The 14953-nt window shown below is 49.6% G+C and overlaps 1 protein-coding gene across 4 annotated transcripts in view; it reads left to right on the top strand.

Annotated features, from left to right (window-relative positions):
* Nucleotides 1–14953, top strand: part of COL17A1 (collagen type XVII alpha 1 chain) — a 56641-nt gene that overhangs the window by 21030 nt on the left and 20658 nt on the right. For all 4 annotated transcript variants that reach the window (XM_055352894.2, XM_055352893.2, XM_055352891.2 and 1 more), the window contains 17 exons: nt 1168–1326; nt 1946–2017; nt 3434–3505; nt 4290–4358; nt 5483–5644; nt 6046–6126; nt 7569–7613; nt 8591–8788; nt 9767–9988; nt 10363–10392; nt 10748–10774; nt 11640–11666; nt 11776–11838; nt 12619–12723; nt 13540–13602; nt 14265–14300; nt 14878–14931. In XM_055352894.2, coding sequence (XP_055208869.1) covers nt 1168–1326; nt 1946–2017; nt 3434–3505; nt 4290–4358; nt 5483–5644; nt 6046–6126; nt 7569–7613; nt 8591–8788; nt 9767–9988; nt 10363–10392; nt 10748–10774; nt 11640–11666; nt 11776–11838; nt 12619–12723; nt 13540–13602; nt 14265–14300; nt 14878–14931 — 1485 coding nt within the window. The remainder of the gene's footprint in view (nt 1–1167; nt 1327–1945; nt 2018–3433; nt 3506–4289; nt 4359–5482; nt 5645–6045; nt 6127–7568; nt 7614–8590; nt 8789–9766; nt 9989–10362; nt 10393–10747; nt 10775–11639; nt 11667–11775; nt 11839–12618; nt 12724–13539; nt 13603–14264; nt 14301–14877; nt 14932–14953) is intronic.

Raw genomic sequence — 14953 nt, 5'->3', positions numbered from 1 at the left:
AGTGAAAAAAGTGGGCTGTACCTATCCTACCCCTGGCTGGTCACCCATTCCATATGCATAGCCCAGCCCTAAATCCTAGAGATTCTCTCCCAGGACAGTATGTTGGCCAGATCCCCCAAATGAAGAATACTGGGGAAATGTGTAGAGTTTTCGTGTATTCATTCAGTGACTATTTATTAAATGTCTCCTCTATGCCAAGCACCAGGCATTGAGGAAAAGCAATGGACAAGAGAGACACAGTCACTGTCCTTGTGGACAGTGGGTCTCTGGAGGAAGTCAGAAAACCAACATGTCCCAGTCAAGTAGGATGAGCATTGTTCAGCTGTTCCATATTACATGTCCCCCAAGTGCAAGGTAGGTTCTGTGGAAGGCAGAAATATAAATTAGCAGAGCCGTGGAGGGAGGTGAGGGAAAAAGCTAGATCTACTATGATAGGAAACATCCCTCCCATTCACTACTGGAGAAAAGCCTAGAGATTGTGATCTTTCTTGTTTTTCACCCTAAAACCGAAACATCAGGGCACTTTCTGACCTGCATGGCTGGCTCCCTCTCACAGACAAATATGCAGAACTGGCCCCAAATATGAAGAAGCAGGAAAATCCCCTCTTGGGGGCACAGTGTCTGGCTGGTACATAGGAATGTTTAAGGAGGGTGGAACCAGAGAAGGCTGCCATGCATGCAGTGTGGCCCCAGACCAAGGACTCCCCTGCCCAGGCATGCACCCTGCAATGGCCACGGTGCCTGGAATTCTACTGAAAGAGGTTCGCTTCGGGGTCTCATTTGTTGCTCCTGAAAGAATTGTTCCCTCAGGGTCTTTGAAGATGGAGGAGTTGGCAACAGCTGGAGAGGAATGCCATTGGTGGGACAGCCCACCAGGAGATGGGGAGCCAGGTTTAGAAGGAGAAATGGTTGGACCCCAAGGCAAAATTTGGCTACCTCAGATTTTACCAGGAGCCAGCAAAAATTTCTAATCCAAGAGATAATGATTTCACCAGCTCTGAGATTTCAGATGGAAACTACCCCAGGTTCCTGGACTGAGAAAGTTCCTGAAATGCGGGGCTTTCAATGCCCAAACCAGGAAATCCCAGCAAAATGAGGTGACTAGATTCCCCAGCAGGGAGTGTTGATTTGTCTCTCACTGGGGTGTGTGCATGTATCTGTTTCCAGTGTCAGGCACCTACGATGCAACGATCCTGGATGCCAACCTTCCCTCCCATGTGTGGTCCTCCACCTTGCCCGCGGGGTCCTCCATGGGGACCTATCACAACAACATGACAACCCAGAGCTCGTCCCTCCTCAACACCAATGCCTACTCTGCGGGATCAGGTACTTGGTGGGCAGCCCACACCCTCTCTCACCCCTGAACTCGGCATGCCTCTATCCTGGAGCTGGATGACCCTCAGAATGTTTGCCATCCTCAGGGCCTCCTGGAGAGGCTTTCTGTGGCCAAACATCCCAGGAGATTCCCCCTGGAACTTCAGTTCAATTCAATCTAGAAGGTATTGCTTCTGGTGCGTCCCCTTTAGAATATATAGCACGGTGTATCAGGAAAACTGGAAAAAACACTGAAAATGGATGTAGGAGATCTAGTTTCATTTCATATGAATTGACGGTGGAGCCTTGAATAAGTCATTTGACTTCTCTGAGCTTCAGGGACCATCTCTGTAAAGTGGGATCACTCACAAGAGAGCCTTTGGCTGGACCCACTGTCCACTCCAGGTTTGACAGACCTGAGATCACCTGTTGGCTGTGACCCAAGGTGCAGTGCAAGCTAGTGTTTCATTCTCTGCTGCAAGGCAAGAGCCTGTTTTTCCTAAAAACAAAAATTTACCAAAATATAAAAACCCAATCCTGGCATTTCTTCTGGTGCTTCTGTGGTATCCAAATCTCTATCGCTGTCTGGGCCAGCTGTCCCTCTCACCAGCCTTCCTCCTTGCCCCTGCAGTCTTCGGAGTTCCAAACAACATGGCATCCTGCTCACCCACTTTGCACCCTGGACTCAGCACGTCCTCCTCAGGTCAGTGTCACCATCTTGAGATGACTTTTCCAGGCTATTTGCATAAAAGTGTTAGGATGCTTCACCCAAGAGCATGAAGGCCTTTCTTCCATGCATACTGCAGCCCAGAAGCAGAGGCACAGGGTTGCACAGAACCTGCCCTCAACCACAGGGAGAACTCAGACCCCAAGGGAAAAGTGTCAGGCGAGGGGACGTGAGCCCACATTGACGTGCGTATTCTAAGGTGGCGCCTTTATTTTCTGGAAGAGTTGGAGGATTGAAAATGAAGGGTCTAACGGAATCATAGTGTAGGACATTTTCAGGGTAAAGGCATTGTTAATTTAGAAGGATTTTATTTCAGATCTTTTAAAGAAAAATAGAATTCGTTGAGTAACTACTTTCAGATCTTTCTATAAATATAACACATAGTTTGTTGGAGTAACTACATTGGGGTAAATAATGTTACTGCTTATCTTCCAATGCAAACATACAACAATTTTAAAGAAATATTTATTTGCTATGTTTCCACATACATCTTAAGAGCCTATATGTAAATATTACCAGCCTACATCTTTTCTTTTTAAAGGAGTCTGCCTTCTCCCTGTGATAATGTGACTAATAAACATAATGATGTGGGCCTTGTTTATTTACTTGACTGATATAGAGGCAAGTACAAGTTTTGCATTCAGATTTTCAGCACCTTCCTCCAGTTGACTAGAGGCCCACCAAATCCAGAAGACATTGGCTACATGTTTTATTTCTTCTGCCTTTGCTGTTTTGCTTTGCAAAGTCCTGATAAAAACCAGGTCCCAAGGGAAGGTGGGCTGATATCAGATCCTTGATATTGCGCCCTAAATAACAAAGCTGCTGGCCAGGAGGAATAAGCTTGTGCACGTTGTTGAAAACAAACAAACAAGCAATCAAATAAACAAGGAGCCTTCAAAATCATAGCGGAGGTGGGGGAGTTTTATGTGTTTGTGTCAGGAGAAGGAAGGGCTAACAGGAATACTAGGAGTTTGCCAAGTTAGTGCCTCTCAGCACCCGAGGTGTCTGTGTCCATATCCTAAGCTTACAGTTCCCACACCGTGCACCAAGGCACGCCAGGGTGTCACAGGAAACAGGGAACCCCTACGATATTTTAAAATTTTGAGAAATCTGTCAGCAACATCTGTCAGACCCTGTGCAAACTACTGCTTTTAACTTGGATGGACCTAACTATGTGATAAGTAGAACTGTTAGTAATATTTGGCCTGGGGTAGGTAGGTGGGGGTATTAACAAATTTACTACGTTACAAAGAGTGTGGGAACCGAGGAAGTTTGGGAATCTGTCGGCAAAACCATTGATCATGAAAGTGGTTTGGGACTCTGGGGGCCGTCCTAAGCCAGGGGGCATCCCCCGTGCTCCCTGTACTCACCTGACCTTGGTTGCTTTCACAGTATTTGGCATGCAGAACAATCTGGCCCCCAGCTTGACCACCCTGTCCCATGGCACCACCACCACTTCCACAGGTCAGTAGGCTAGGGTTGGAGCTTAGGCGCTGGGAAGTGACACCTCTTTGCAGCTACAACTCACTGAATTAGGAGACCCAAAATGTCCCTGAAAATCAGTCGACCTTTCCCACCAAAGACACAACACTCAGGATATCAATCTTGATCATTAACTGGCTCAGACATGAGTCAAGCACACAGGGAAGGCTGTCCTGTCAACAGCATCACCTTGTAAGGCATCACTTGTATGTTCCTGTGTCTCTCACAGCCAAACTGGTTAGGTTGGTGGTCTTGCCAGCTCACTGCTATCCTTGACAGCCCACTGTCACTGCAAATCAATCATCTGGTTGATTTTATGGTGCACCCCCTACAGGTTGCCACCGCTGTGCCAACCTGGGGGTGAGTGGGGACATGAAACCTAGGTCAGCCTTTGCCTCCAACTTGCCTGCTACTTAATTGGAAGAGAAAGTCTAACACACATGAGACAATGAGAGGCTCTATAAGACAATGGGAATACGTGATAGGCCATGCAGAGCAGGTGTTAAGGGCTGTAGGAGTTCAGGAGAGAAGGAGATGCATGGGGGTCTAGGAGGACTTCCTGGAAGTAGCTAGAAGGATGAGGAGGATTATACCTAAGAACGTTCCATCTAAACCCTCATTACTGTTCCCATGGCTGGAGAGAGTTGATTCATCATCTGCTTATCACTGGAGAGGGTCGGGGGTACCTCTCTGCCACGGCTGACCAGGCTTCTCCTGAGTCACCTGGAACCACCCTCCCATGCTGACCCAGTTTCCTTTCTTGCAGCATATGGGGTGAAGAAAAACATGCCCCAGAGTCCTGCGGCTGTGAACACTGGCGTTTCCACCTCCGCCGGTGAGTGCTGCTCCCAGCTGCCAGGGGTCAGGCTGGTGCACAGGGAGGATTACTCTGCAGTAATCCTGCCTGTGTATCGTTGCAATACACATGGTATACTGGAAGAGGAAATAGGACCCATGGGTAGTCTTAGGCCTACAAATGCAACTTGCCCCAAAGGCCTCTTGGATGTTTCCATGAGTGAATAAAGGTGAACATTCCCATGAATGTTCCTATCAGAAGGGGGCAGGAAGCTCCACCCTCCATACCTGCCTAGGGCCAGGCACTTGCACATTAGCCACTGCCCTTGACTGGAAGCCTTTGGCCTTCACCTGTTACATGCAGCTCATGGAGCCCTCAGAAACTGCTGGCACCCTCCCTACTTTCTACAGAATCTATATCAACTTTGTCCACATATTTCAGCACCATACAGTGAGCTGTTTCCTCCATTGTTCTAATCCTAGTGTGTTGTCTTCCATTCAACAATTCATTTATTGGAAAGCCTTTACTGAGCACCTTCTCTGTGTTAGATGGACAGTGTTCTAAGTGCTGACAGTACAGCAGTGAACACGACAGGATAGATTCCTGCCTTCACTAAGCTGATGTCAGTGGTGGAGGCAGACGACAAACACACAAAGTATGCAAGATAATTACAGAAAAGGATACAGATTATAAGGACAGCAATAAGTAATGTGGTAGAGACAGGAGTGTGTGTATGAGGGTGGAGTGCTTTAGATGGGGTAGTCAGCTAAAGCCTCCCCAAGAAGGCAACTCTTAAGACCTGGAGGATAAAAATGAACCCAAGTTAGATAAGGAAGGACTTACCTGACTGGGGGACTTTTACCCATTCAATAAAGATCCTATAATCTCTAGGAGGGGAGGCAGCCCCCATAAACCAGCCATCCAGAGCTTCTGACATTGACCCAAACTCTTGGTGGCCAGGCCCAGCCAGGCATAGAGGGTGTCCTTGGTCCCCAAGATGCTTCATAGTAACCACTGTCAGCAAGAACAAGAGACCCTCATACACACCTGCTAATTTACCTCCCTCCTCCTTCTCTTTCTTCTCCTTCCTCTTCTTGTCTTTTCTCCCCTCTCCCTTCTCCTGGCACATGTCCTTCCTTCTTACCCATTTTCTTTCTCCCCAGCCTGCACCACAAGTGTGCAGAGCGATGACCTTTTGCACAAGGACTGCAAGTTCCTGATCCTAGAGAAAGACAACACACCTGCCAAGAAGGAGATGGAGCTGCTTATCATGACCAAGGACAGCGGGAAGGTCTTTACGGCCTCCCCCGCCAGCATCACTGCAAGTGCGTCAGATCCTGTGTGGCTTGGGTTTCAGAAGAAAGCCAAATAGTGTAGGAGACCAAATGTCCTAGCAAGGTGGTTTGGGACCCTATGAGTCATGAAACCATAGCCATCCCATTCTAATGAAAAGCCCCTGTCTGAATAGTATGTTCCAGGGTCTGCCTTGAATGCAGATGAGCTGAGAAAAATTCAGGCAAAGAGCTCTCAGAGAGGCATTTGGGCGAAAGCAAGTCTAACCGCAAACACAGATCAGGGGAGATGAACCCCAGGAAAGAGGGGCTCTTCTTACCAGTCTAACCTAGACCTTCCCAAGCAGGGTAGTGGGCGAGGGTGGGGGGAACATAGGACAGAGTTGAGAGGTTGAGAAGAGAATATGCCAGGTTATAATGGGTTCTGTACATAGCTTCTTTTTCAGAAGACACCCTAAAAAAAGAAAAGCAAGCTGCCTACAATGCTGACTCAGGCCTAAAAGCCGAAGCTAATGGTAAGAACAAATATGATTGTTGTCCACCTTGACTTCAGCCAGGCCACATTTCATTTCATTGTCTTCGGAGACCTTGCTACTCAAAGTGTGGTCCACGGGCCAGCAGCATCAGCCACACCTGGGAGTGTGTTATAAAAGCAGGATCCCAGCCCTAGCTCAGATCTACTGAGTCAGAAGCTGCATTTCAACAAGCTTCTCAGGTGATTTGCATTTGCATTACTGAAGCAAAAGCCTGCCTCTGCCATGTCTACGATGGCATTTGTTTTCTCATTTTACTTTTTCTCCATAATCTTCAGAATTAATAGCAAAATGCTTTGCAAAGCAGTTGTTAGCTTTATTTTTTTTTCTTCCCAAATATCTGCGTTCTTTGTCTGATAACTACATTTCTTCACGATGCCCTATAGGAATCTCTCCAAATCACTGATTTCAGGGAGGTCAGTAAAGGAAGGAAAATGTTAAGTCATAGAACATTTTCAAATAAATGCCAATCAAATCAGTTATCACTTTAACACGGTGAGAGATTGGAACCTGACTGTAAGTCTTTAAAGTTAGCAGTTCCTGACATTTTAGGGGTAGGTCTAGGGCTGTGGAGTCAAAAGATCCTTTTCAGAATCTGATGAAAGGTATGAACAAATTGCCCAGTAAAATTCTACACATGCCCACAAACACTCAACTTTCTTTCTTTCTTTTTTTTTTTTTGAGACGGAGTCTCGCTTTGTTGCCCAGGCTGGAGTGCAGTGGCATGGTCTCAGCCCACTGCAACTTCTGCCTCCCGGGTTCAAACGATTCTCCTGCCTCAGCCTCCCAAGTAGCTGGTACTACAGGCATGTGCCACCACACTCAGCTAATTTTTTTGTATTTTTAGTACAGACGGGGTTTCACTATGTTGGCCAGGCTGGTCTCGAACTCCTGACCTTGTGATCTGCCCGCCTCGGCCTCCCAAAGTCCTGGGATTACAGGCGTGAGCCACCATGCCTGGCCTAAACACTCAACTTTCAAATAGCATCACGGACTCAGGAACAATCCTCCTCCAAGCTCATCCTTCTCATTCCCAATTCCTTCCACGCCAGGTCAGGAACTTGTGTTCAGAGTCCCTTAACCAAGAAATCAGAGTCATTTCTCACAACCACACTTATCGTTTGAATGCAAGCGGCACCCGTAACTTGGTGTTCCAAAAATGTTTTGAGGTGTAAAGGTTTAAGGTCATAAGAGAATTAAAACATAGTGCTTTCTTCCACCATTAATTGTTTGCCAAGCCATGTCTTCAAGGATGTAATTATCGCAAATATCAGATTAGTGAGGACTGAGCTGCTGGATGTTCCTGCACGTCGTCGAAAGCAAGTTTATTAAGAAAGTAAAGGAATAAAAAAATGGCTACTCCATAGGCAGAGCAGCTAGCTCCTCCAGTTTAAAAGTTCAGGTCAATCTGTTTGTCCTTTCAGGAGACCTGAAGACTGTGTCCACAAAGGGCAAGACCACCACTGCAGGTGGGTGAGAACCGCGAACCCTGCAGTGACAGGATCCAATGGGGCTGCTTATGGCTAGTGGACCAGATGATGGTCCCTCGCCTGGAAGCAGTGCAGTGCACAGAAGCCACCAGACTCTAAAGAGTTTCCCTAAAGGCTCAGAAGGGAGCAGGGTGGGGGTCAGGGGAGTGGCAGGCTGTGGGTCAGAGGTGGCCGCAGAAGGAGCTTAGCTCAGGGGATGAAGCTAACAGGCCCCCCGCCCCCAGCTGCCCCTAATTAACACTTGTTAATTAGGTTGTCTCCTAACACAACAGGGTGACTGTGTCTTTACACAGCAGCTCAAGAAGAGACTAAGCCATGCACGCCTCCAGCCCCTTAGCCTTTCCTCATTTCCTTCCACCGCCATGTGATAGAAGCAGGTCAAGCCTTACCACCCTATTTTAGGGAACTAAAAACACTTTTCATTACAAAAAACATTGTTTTGATTCACTAGGCACCCCTGAAGAGCTGAGTATAATTCTAGGCACTGTGAGGATTAAAGAAAGCACTGTGTGAACTGAGGCATGGAGATGGGAACCCTCTAGGTTTGGGCCCAGTCAGATGCAGATCAATGCTATATTCAAAATAAAGATGTTTAAGCCTCGTGCTGTGCTGCTAACTCCTCTACTATTTTACATGCCTTGTCTCATTTCATTCAACAACCTTCCCAAGAAGTAGGCAATCTTTTAACGCCATGTTATAAAAACGGAAACAAAGGTGAAGTGACCTACCTTCTCAGGGTCACACAGCTGGAGCCCGGATTGCCAGACTTCTGGTCAGCACCAGTCAGGCCCTGTGCTCAGTCCAGGAGCCAGCCCTGTCCTGCGTGGAACAGCACAGGAACTTGAAAGCCCCCTGTCATACTCACTCAGGCCAGAAAGTCACCAAAAGTCAGAGAATCTGGAGGGAAAAGGTAGGAGCTGCCCGCATTTGCTTCATTTTCCCTGTCTCTTTCACAGATATCCACAGCTACGGCAGCGGTGGTGGTGGTGGCAGTGGAGGAGATGGCAGTGTTGGTGGCGCTGGCGGCGGCCCTTGGGGAGCAGCGCCAGCCTGGTGCCCCTGCGGCTCCTGCTGCAGCTGGTGGAAGTGGCTGCTGGGCCTGCTGCTCACCTGGCTACTACTCCTGGGGCTGCTCTTCGGCCTCATTGCTCTGGGTACGTGGCAAAGGCAGCAGGGCAGCCTGTGTGGTAGGAGGCAGGCCGGCTCCACTGCCTGTCAGAAGGGCAGGAATCTGTGAGTGGGCCCACGTATTAGGGGGCGAGGGGACCTGAATGCATTGGTGCAGACCCTTGTTACCGCAGATGAGGAAACTGAGGCCCCAGGAGGTACCTGGCCAAGGACATGCTGCCACTTAGTGGTGGAGCTGACTTTGGATGCAGCACCTGATGCTCAGCCCCACCCTTGCTGCACCTGTAGGCACTGGTCTAAGCACCTGGCTGCCCTTAGTAACAAGGTCAGGACTTTCTTAGCGTTTTTGACTTTTGCTGTTTCCAAGCAGCCATACCTATTTCTTTTCTTTCTTTTCTTTTTCTTTCTTTCTTTTTTTTTTTTTTTGAGACGGCGTCTCGTTCTGTCGCCCAGGCTGGAGTGCAGTGGTGCAATCTCGGCTCACTGCAACCTCCGCCTCCTGAGTTCAAGCGATTTTCCTGCCTTAGCCTCCTGAGTAGCTGGGACTACAGGCGCATGTCACCACACCTGGCTAATTTTTTGTATTTTTAGCACAGATGGGGTTTCACTGTGTTAGCCAGGATGGTCTCGATTTCCTGACCCCGTGATCTGTCCCCCTTGGCCTCCCAACGTGCTGGGATTACAGGCTTGAGCCACCGCACCTGGCCAGCCATATCTATTTCTATCAGCTCTCACACCACCTCACAGGGAGAGTGAGGACAAGCTTTGTCACCCAGCTCAGATGAGAAGACTGACTCCCAGGCCAGGTTTCTTTAAGGCTCTGCTGTGATGCTGAGCAGCTAATCCTGCTGGTGGCCACGGCAGATTATCTCTGCATGAGTATTCTAGCGTGAAGAAGCCACCACAGGCCCCAGTCCCTTGTGTCAGGCTCCCCACGAGGAGCGAGTGTGTGGAAGGCAAAGGACCGGGCCCTCAGTGACGCAGTGTGTGTCTGTTTGTTGCAGCGGAGGAGGTGAGGAAGCTGAAGGCGCGTGTGGATGAGCTGGAGAGGATCAGGAGGAGCATGCTGCCCTATGGGGACAGCATGGATAGAACAGAAAAGGACCGCCTCCAGGGCATGGCACCCGCGGCGGGAGCAGACCTGGACAAAATTGGGCTGCACAGTGACAGCCAGGAGGAGCTCTGGATGTTCGTGAGGAAGAAGCTAATGATGGAACAGGAAAATGGTGAGAGCATCGCCGGGCACAGGGCCAGCTCCCCTGAGTCCCTTTCTTCTTTGCATCTATGTGGTATGTGTGCATGTGCTGTGAGCACCATCATCCAGCCCACTCTCGGCCTCTCTCCTCCCCTGATCCTCTCGATAGCCCTGAGAGGTAGGTGGGACCAAGACTGTGGTCCCACTTTACTCCTGGAAAAACTGAGTTCTGGAAAGAAGAATTGCCCAAGATCACTGGACTAGCCAAATTTAGAATCTGATCTCTAGTCTTTGCCTCAGTTTCTTCTTCCCATACCATGATCCCCTTATTGTGTGCGTGTGTGTGTGTGTGTGTGTGTGTGACAGGAGATGTGAAGCTGACTCAGGATTTGCTTTTTCTTGCAGGAAATCTCCGAGGAAGCCCTGGCCCTAAAGGTATTGCCATGGATTGAACCTTGTCTCTGATTCATTTCCTGCAGTTGGAAGTGAGTTTTCTGGGTGGATTTCTTTGTTCTAAATGGAAGGATGAAGAGCTGAATGATCTTATGGTATCTGTTGGGAGGGTTGAGATTTGGTTTTAGAGTCAGAATATCTTAGATAAGGCAGCATCTAAGAGAAGCCCAGCAATGAGCCCAAATGACATAGACTCTGGGACTGGGAGGGACTCGCCGCATGTCGCCTCACCTTGAAATACAGGTTACATCTTGTCAAATGGTTTTAAAATACAAGGCAGAGTATGGCCTTTGGGTTCTTGCCCCATCTCACAGTTTTCATATCTTTCTGGTTTCAGGTGACATGGGAAGTCCAGGCCCTAAAGGTAATTATAACATGGGCATTTTTACCTTAAATATTAGCAAGTGTTAATTGTTTCAAACAATCAGCAAGTGTCAGAAAACCCACCTTGCACTCCAAGAAGTAATTTGACAGCAGATGGGACAGGTGTGTGAGGAGGAGAGGTTTCCAATCCCAGGGACCTTTGGCTGGACACGGAGCAGTTCTCCTTGGTCCAGATGACCGGGATTGGCGAGCTTCCCTGTGCACAGGAATCTCCAAAAGAGTTTGGGCCACATTTCCCGAGCCTTTGACTCAGGGGGTATGCATGTGGGCAGGAGTCTTTATCTTAGTCATCCTCGGTGATTCTGCAGCCAGAAGAATACTGAGCACCACGTTCAAGATGACAGGATCCCACCTCTCTCCAGCTCCCTCCTCACTTCCTAGGCAACCCCAGGGCAGGAAGTCAGCTCCTCCACTTTGGGGCCCTCGAGTCTCTTCTTTCCCTTCAGATCCTTGCCACCCACACCCTCGCATATGCCTGGGTCATTGTCCCAGCCCTCCTTCCCCAAGGCTCCAGCCCGCACACCCCTCCTGACCATGTTAGTGGTGGGGACTGATACTGCCAGAGTACCGGAACCTGCAGTTGTCAGATAAAATACAGGACTCCCAGTTAACTTTGAAGATAAACAACAAATAATTTTTCACTATAACTTGTCCCAAATATTTCATGGGACATACTTATAACTAAAACTATGTGTTGTTGTTTATCTGCAATTCAAATGTAACTGGACATCTGCATTTTTATTTCCTAAGTTTGGCAACCCTACCCGAATCCCACTAGTGACTGCTTTGGGAATTGGGCACAGTCTTCTGGCTGACCACTCTCTCTTTTGCCTTTGTTCCTGCAGGAGATCGAGGGTTCCCTGGGACTCCAGGTATGTACTCTCTGATGACCTCCAGGCCTGCCGGTGTTGCAGCTGCTCAATCCTAGCTGATGGCTTCTGGGAGGAAAAGAGGGGCTGAGATATCCTTGTGTGTTCACAGGTATCCCTGGGCCCTTGGGCCACCCAGGTCCAGAAGGACCAAAGGGTCAAAAAGGCAGCGTGGGTAAGAAACACATTTTTCTTTATTCATTTATTCCTCATTCTTTCATTAATTTAATAAACATTCATTAAGTGCCTGCTGTATGTGAGGCCTTGTTTTAGGCTCTGGAGAGACATCAGTGAACCAAACAGAGAAACCCTGCTGTTGTGGAGCTGAGATTTGGGTTGGGGAGAAAGACAGTAACTGTGAGAAATAGTGAAGTCTATAGCAGGTTGCGGGTGATGCATGACATGGGAAAGAAGAGCCTGGAGGGATTTTGGGAATGAGAGCTGGGGAGAGTAATTTTACACAGGGAAGCCAGGGAAGGCCTCCCTGAGAGGCCACCATTTGAGCAAAGATTTGAAGGGCAAGAAGGAGCCAAGCAGGAGAGATCTAGGGAAAACATTCCAGGCAGAGGGAGCAGCCAAGGCCAAGGCTCAGGCCCCAGGGCAATTTTTAAGGAGCATCAGGGAGGAGAAGACCTCTGAGCTGGAAAGTCCAAAGGGATGGGCCGAGAGGAGGCAGGCTGTGTGGGGCCTCAGAGGCCAGCATAAGGACTTTGGCTTTGACTCTGGGTGAGTTGAGAAGCCATGTGCAGGTTTGGGGCAGAGGTAGAACATAATCTACTCACATTTTCAAAGGGTCACTCTGGCTTCCAGGTTGAGCCAAGACTATGGGGTCCAGGAGAGAAGCAGGGAGGCCAGGGAAGGGCTCCAGGCAAGCGTCTGCCATGGGAGGCTGCCTGTGGAGCCATTAGCTGGGGTACGGGATCCTAACTTGGAGGCTGGCCATCCCTGTCTTTAGGAGATCCTGGCATGGAAGGCCCCATGGGCCAGAGAGGGCGAGAAGGCCCCATGGGACCTCGTGGTGAGCCAGGGCCTCCTGGTTCTGGAGAGAAAGGGGAAAGAGGTAAGAGGCAATTCCTTCACCGGCAGAGTTAGCTATGCCTGTGCTTCCTTCTCTCTGTCAACACCCGTCCCTCCTTCACTCTGTCTCTCTCTCTCCCTCCTTCCTTCATTTACTGAGCACCCACCCTGAGTCAGGGTCTGTGCTAGGCCCTGTGGAGACACTGGGCATAGGCTGGGCTGCAGGGCCAGGCCTAGGGCTGAGAACCCATCTGACATCCCTGGAATCCACCGGGAAAGTGGTCACAGGAGCAGTGGCCTTCCTGGAGTTGGGTGGTAAGGAGGGTGAGGAGTCAGGCCGAGGTGGGGCTCAGGGGGCAGGGCAGGGCAGAGTCAATTGTAAGGTGGAGTGGGGCACAGACCTTTGAGCCTCTCCTGGCTGGAAGGAGGCCAAGAGGGAGGTGGGGAAGGCCCCAGACGTAGGTTCAGTGCTGGAGAGGCTGGGGAAGGTGTTGCAATTCCATCCTTAACTATGAGACTGCTTTTGTCAGGGGAAACCAAGACAGATACCAGAAGTCCTCTTAATGCTAACAGACTGTGAGCAGGAAGCTTTATTTTCAGCTTTACTTTCTCTTTAAAATATTGCTCAACCAGACAATAAAATTTATTGAGTGCCTACTAGGTGTCAAACTCCATAGACTATAAAGTCTCTGGGGGTACAAACTAAGGAGTTTTGCTGATAAGTGGCCTCACTGGGGCACCAAATGGATCCAAGACCACTAGCAGGGTGGGAAGCATCCCCTCCAAATGACAGTGCCAGGATAGGGGGCAGCCACACTGGGGCCTCTCCCAAAGTGCTCATCCCTCCATTTCTCCTCAGGGGCTGCTGGTGAACCAGGTCCTCATGGCCCACCTGGTGTCCCAGGTTCCGTGGGTCCCAAAGGTAAGTCCAGTGTGCAGGAAGGAATCAAAGTTTTCCAGAGGAGAAGCCACATTCAGGATGGATCACAGAGAAGAGGCCCTGGGACCCCAGACAGCCCTAACCCCCTGCCCCAGGCAGCCCTAACCCCCTGCCCCAGGCCTGTGCAGGGGTGGTGGGTGGGTCCAAAGAGCATCCCCCAGAAAAGCAGTCCCTGGGGAGTCAAGACTAGGGCTGTAAGTTTAGCCCCATAATGGGCTTGGGGCCATGTTTCCATCTCTCTTCAATGGCCTTGTTATGTGATCCCTAAGTGGGTGGATGGATCATTCAGGAAATCAGAAGTTAGACCATTTCCTTGACTGACTGCGGCCCAGATGCACACAACAAAAGTAACATGTCTGGGCAACCCAGGGAGAATGGACCCCTTCTCAAAACCCAAATGTTCTACTGCCCCAGCCCAAATGTTCTACTCTGACCGGGAAAGAGCAAAGGGTAGTTTGATCCCACCCAGCAGCAGCCCCCTCCCTAAGGAGGACATGCACTGGGGTCACCCCTGGCCTGCAATACACTCACACAGCCCTCACCTGGAAGACAGCATCCCCAACCCCCACCTGCCCTGCACCGGGGCCAGATGTCCCCACCTGTATCTGCCCCTCTGCTGACTGCTGTCTCGTCCTCCTTCTCAGGTTCCAGTGGCTCTCCTGGCCCACAGGGCCCTCCAGGTCAGTGTGCTGCTTCTTGTAAATAGGTTCTGTTTCCGGGGCAAAGGTGGCAATGTTAAAAGGAAAACCAAATATTTTTAAAGCCAAAGAAGCAATTATAAAGCAAGCCTCCTAGAGATATAGAATTCAAGTCTGCATGTGTGTCTCCTGTGGCAGAGGTTGGGCTCCCTGATATGTCCTGTCCAGATCCCTTCTGACCTGGCTTAGGGCTTGAGACCCTCCAGCAGCTTCAGCAATGGAAGTCCCCATCCTGCCTCCATCTGAGCAAGCACCTGCCTCTCTCTTGTCCCCTATGGCCACAGAGCTTGTCCTGCTGTCTTGAGAATCTTGAGCTGTGGCCAGTGCCTCTGCCAAGGCTCTACAATGTGTTCTAATGCCTGTTCATCAGCAGGGGCAAGGAACCTGGGCCAAAATGACTTAAAAAGGACTTGGGAAGGAGTCCATGGAAAGCATCCTTTGACTTTTACTATAGGGTGTGTGCATATGTGTGCCTGTATGTGTGTGTGTGTGCATACATGTCTCATCATTCCAAAGCCAGGGATACTCATCTGTGTGCATGGTTTCTTCTGCTGGGCAGGTCCTGTAGGTCTCCAAGGGCTCCGAGGTGAAGTAGGACTTCCTGGTGTCAAAGGTAAGCTGGAGGGAGGCCTGGG

This window comes from Gorilla gorilla, chromosome 8, assembly GCF_029281585.2.
Source record: "Gorilla gorilla gorilla isolate KB3781 chromosome 8, NHGRI_mGorGor1-v2.1_pri, whole genome shotgun sequence".
Taxonomy (NCBI): Eukaryota; Metazoa; Chordata; class Mammalia; order Primates; family Hominidae; genus Gorilla; species Gorilla gorilla.
Note: the sequence above shows the minus strand (reverse complement) of the source record. Positions and strands in the feature narration are given on the sequence as shown.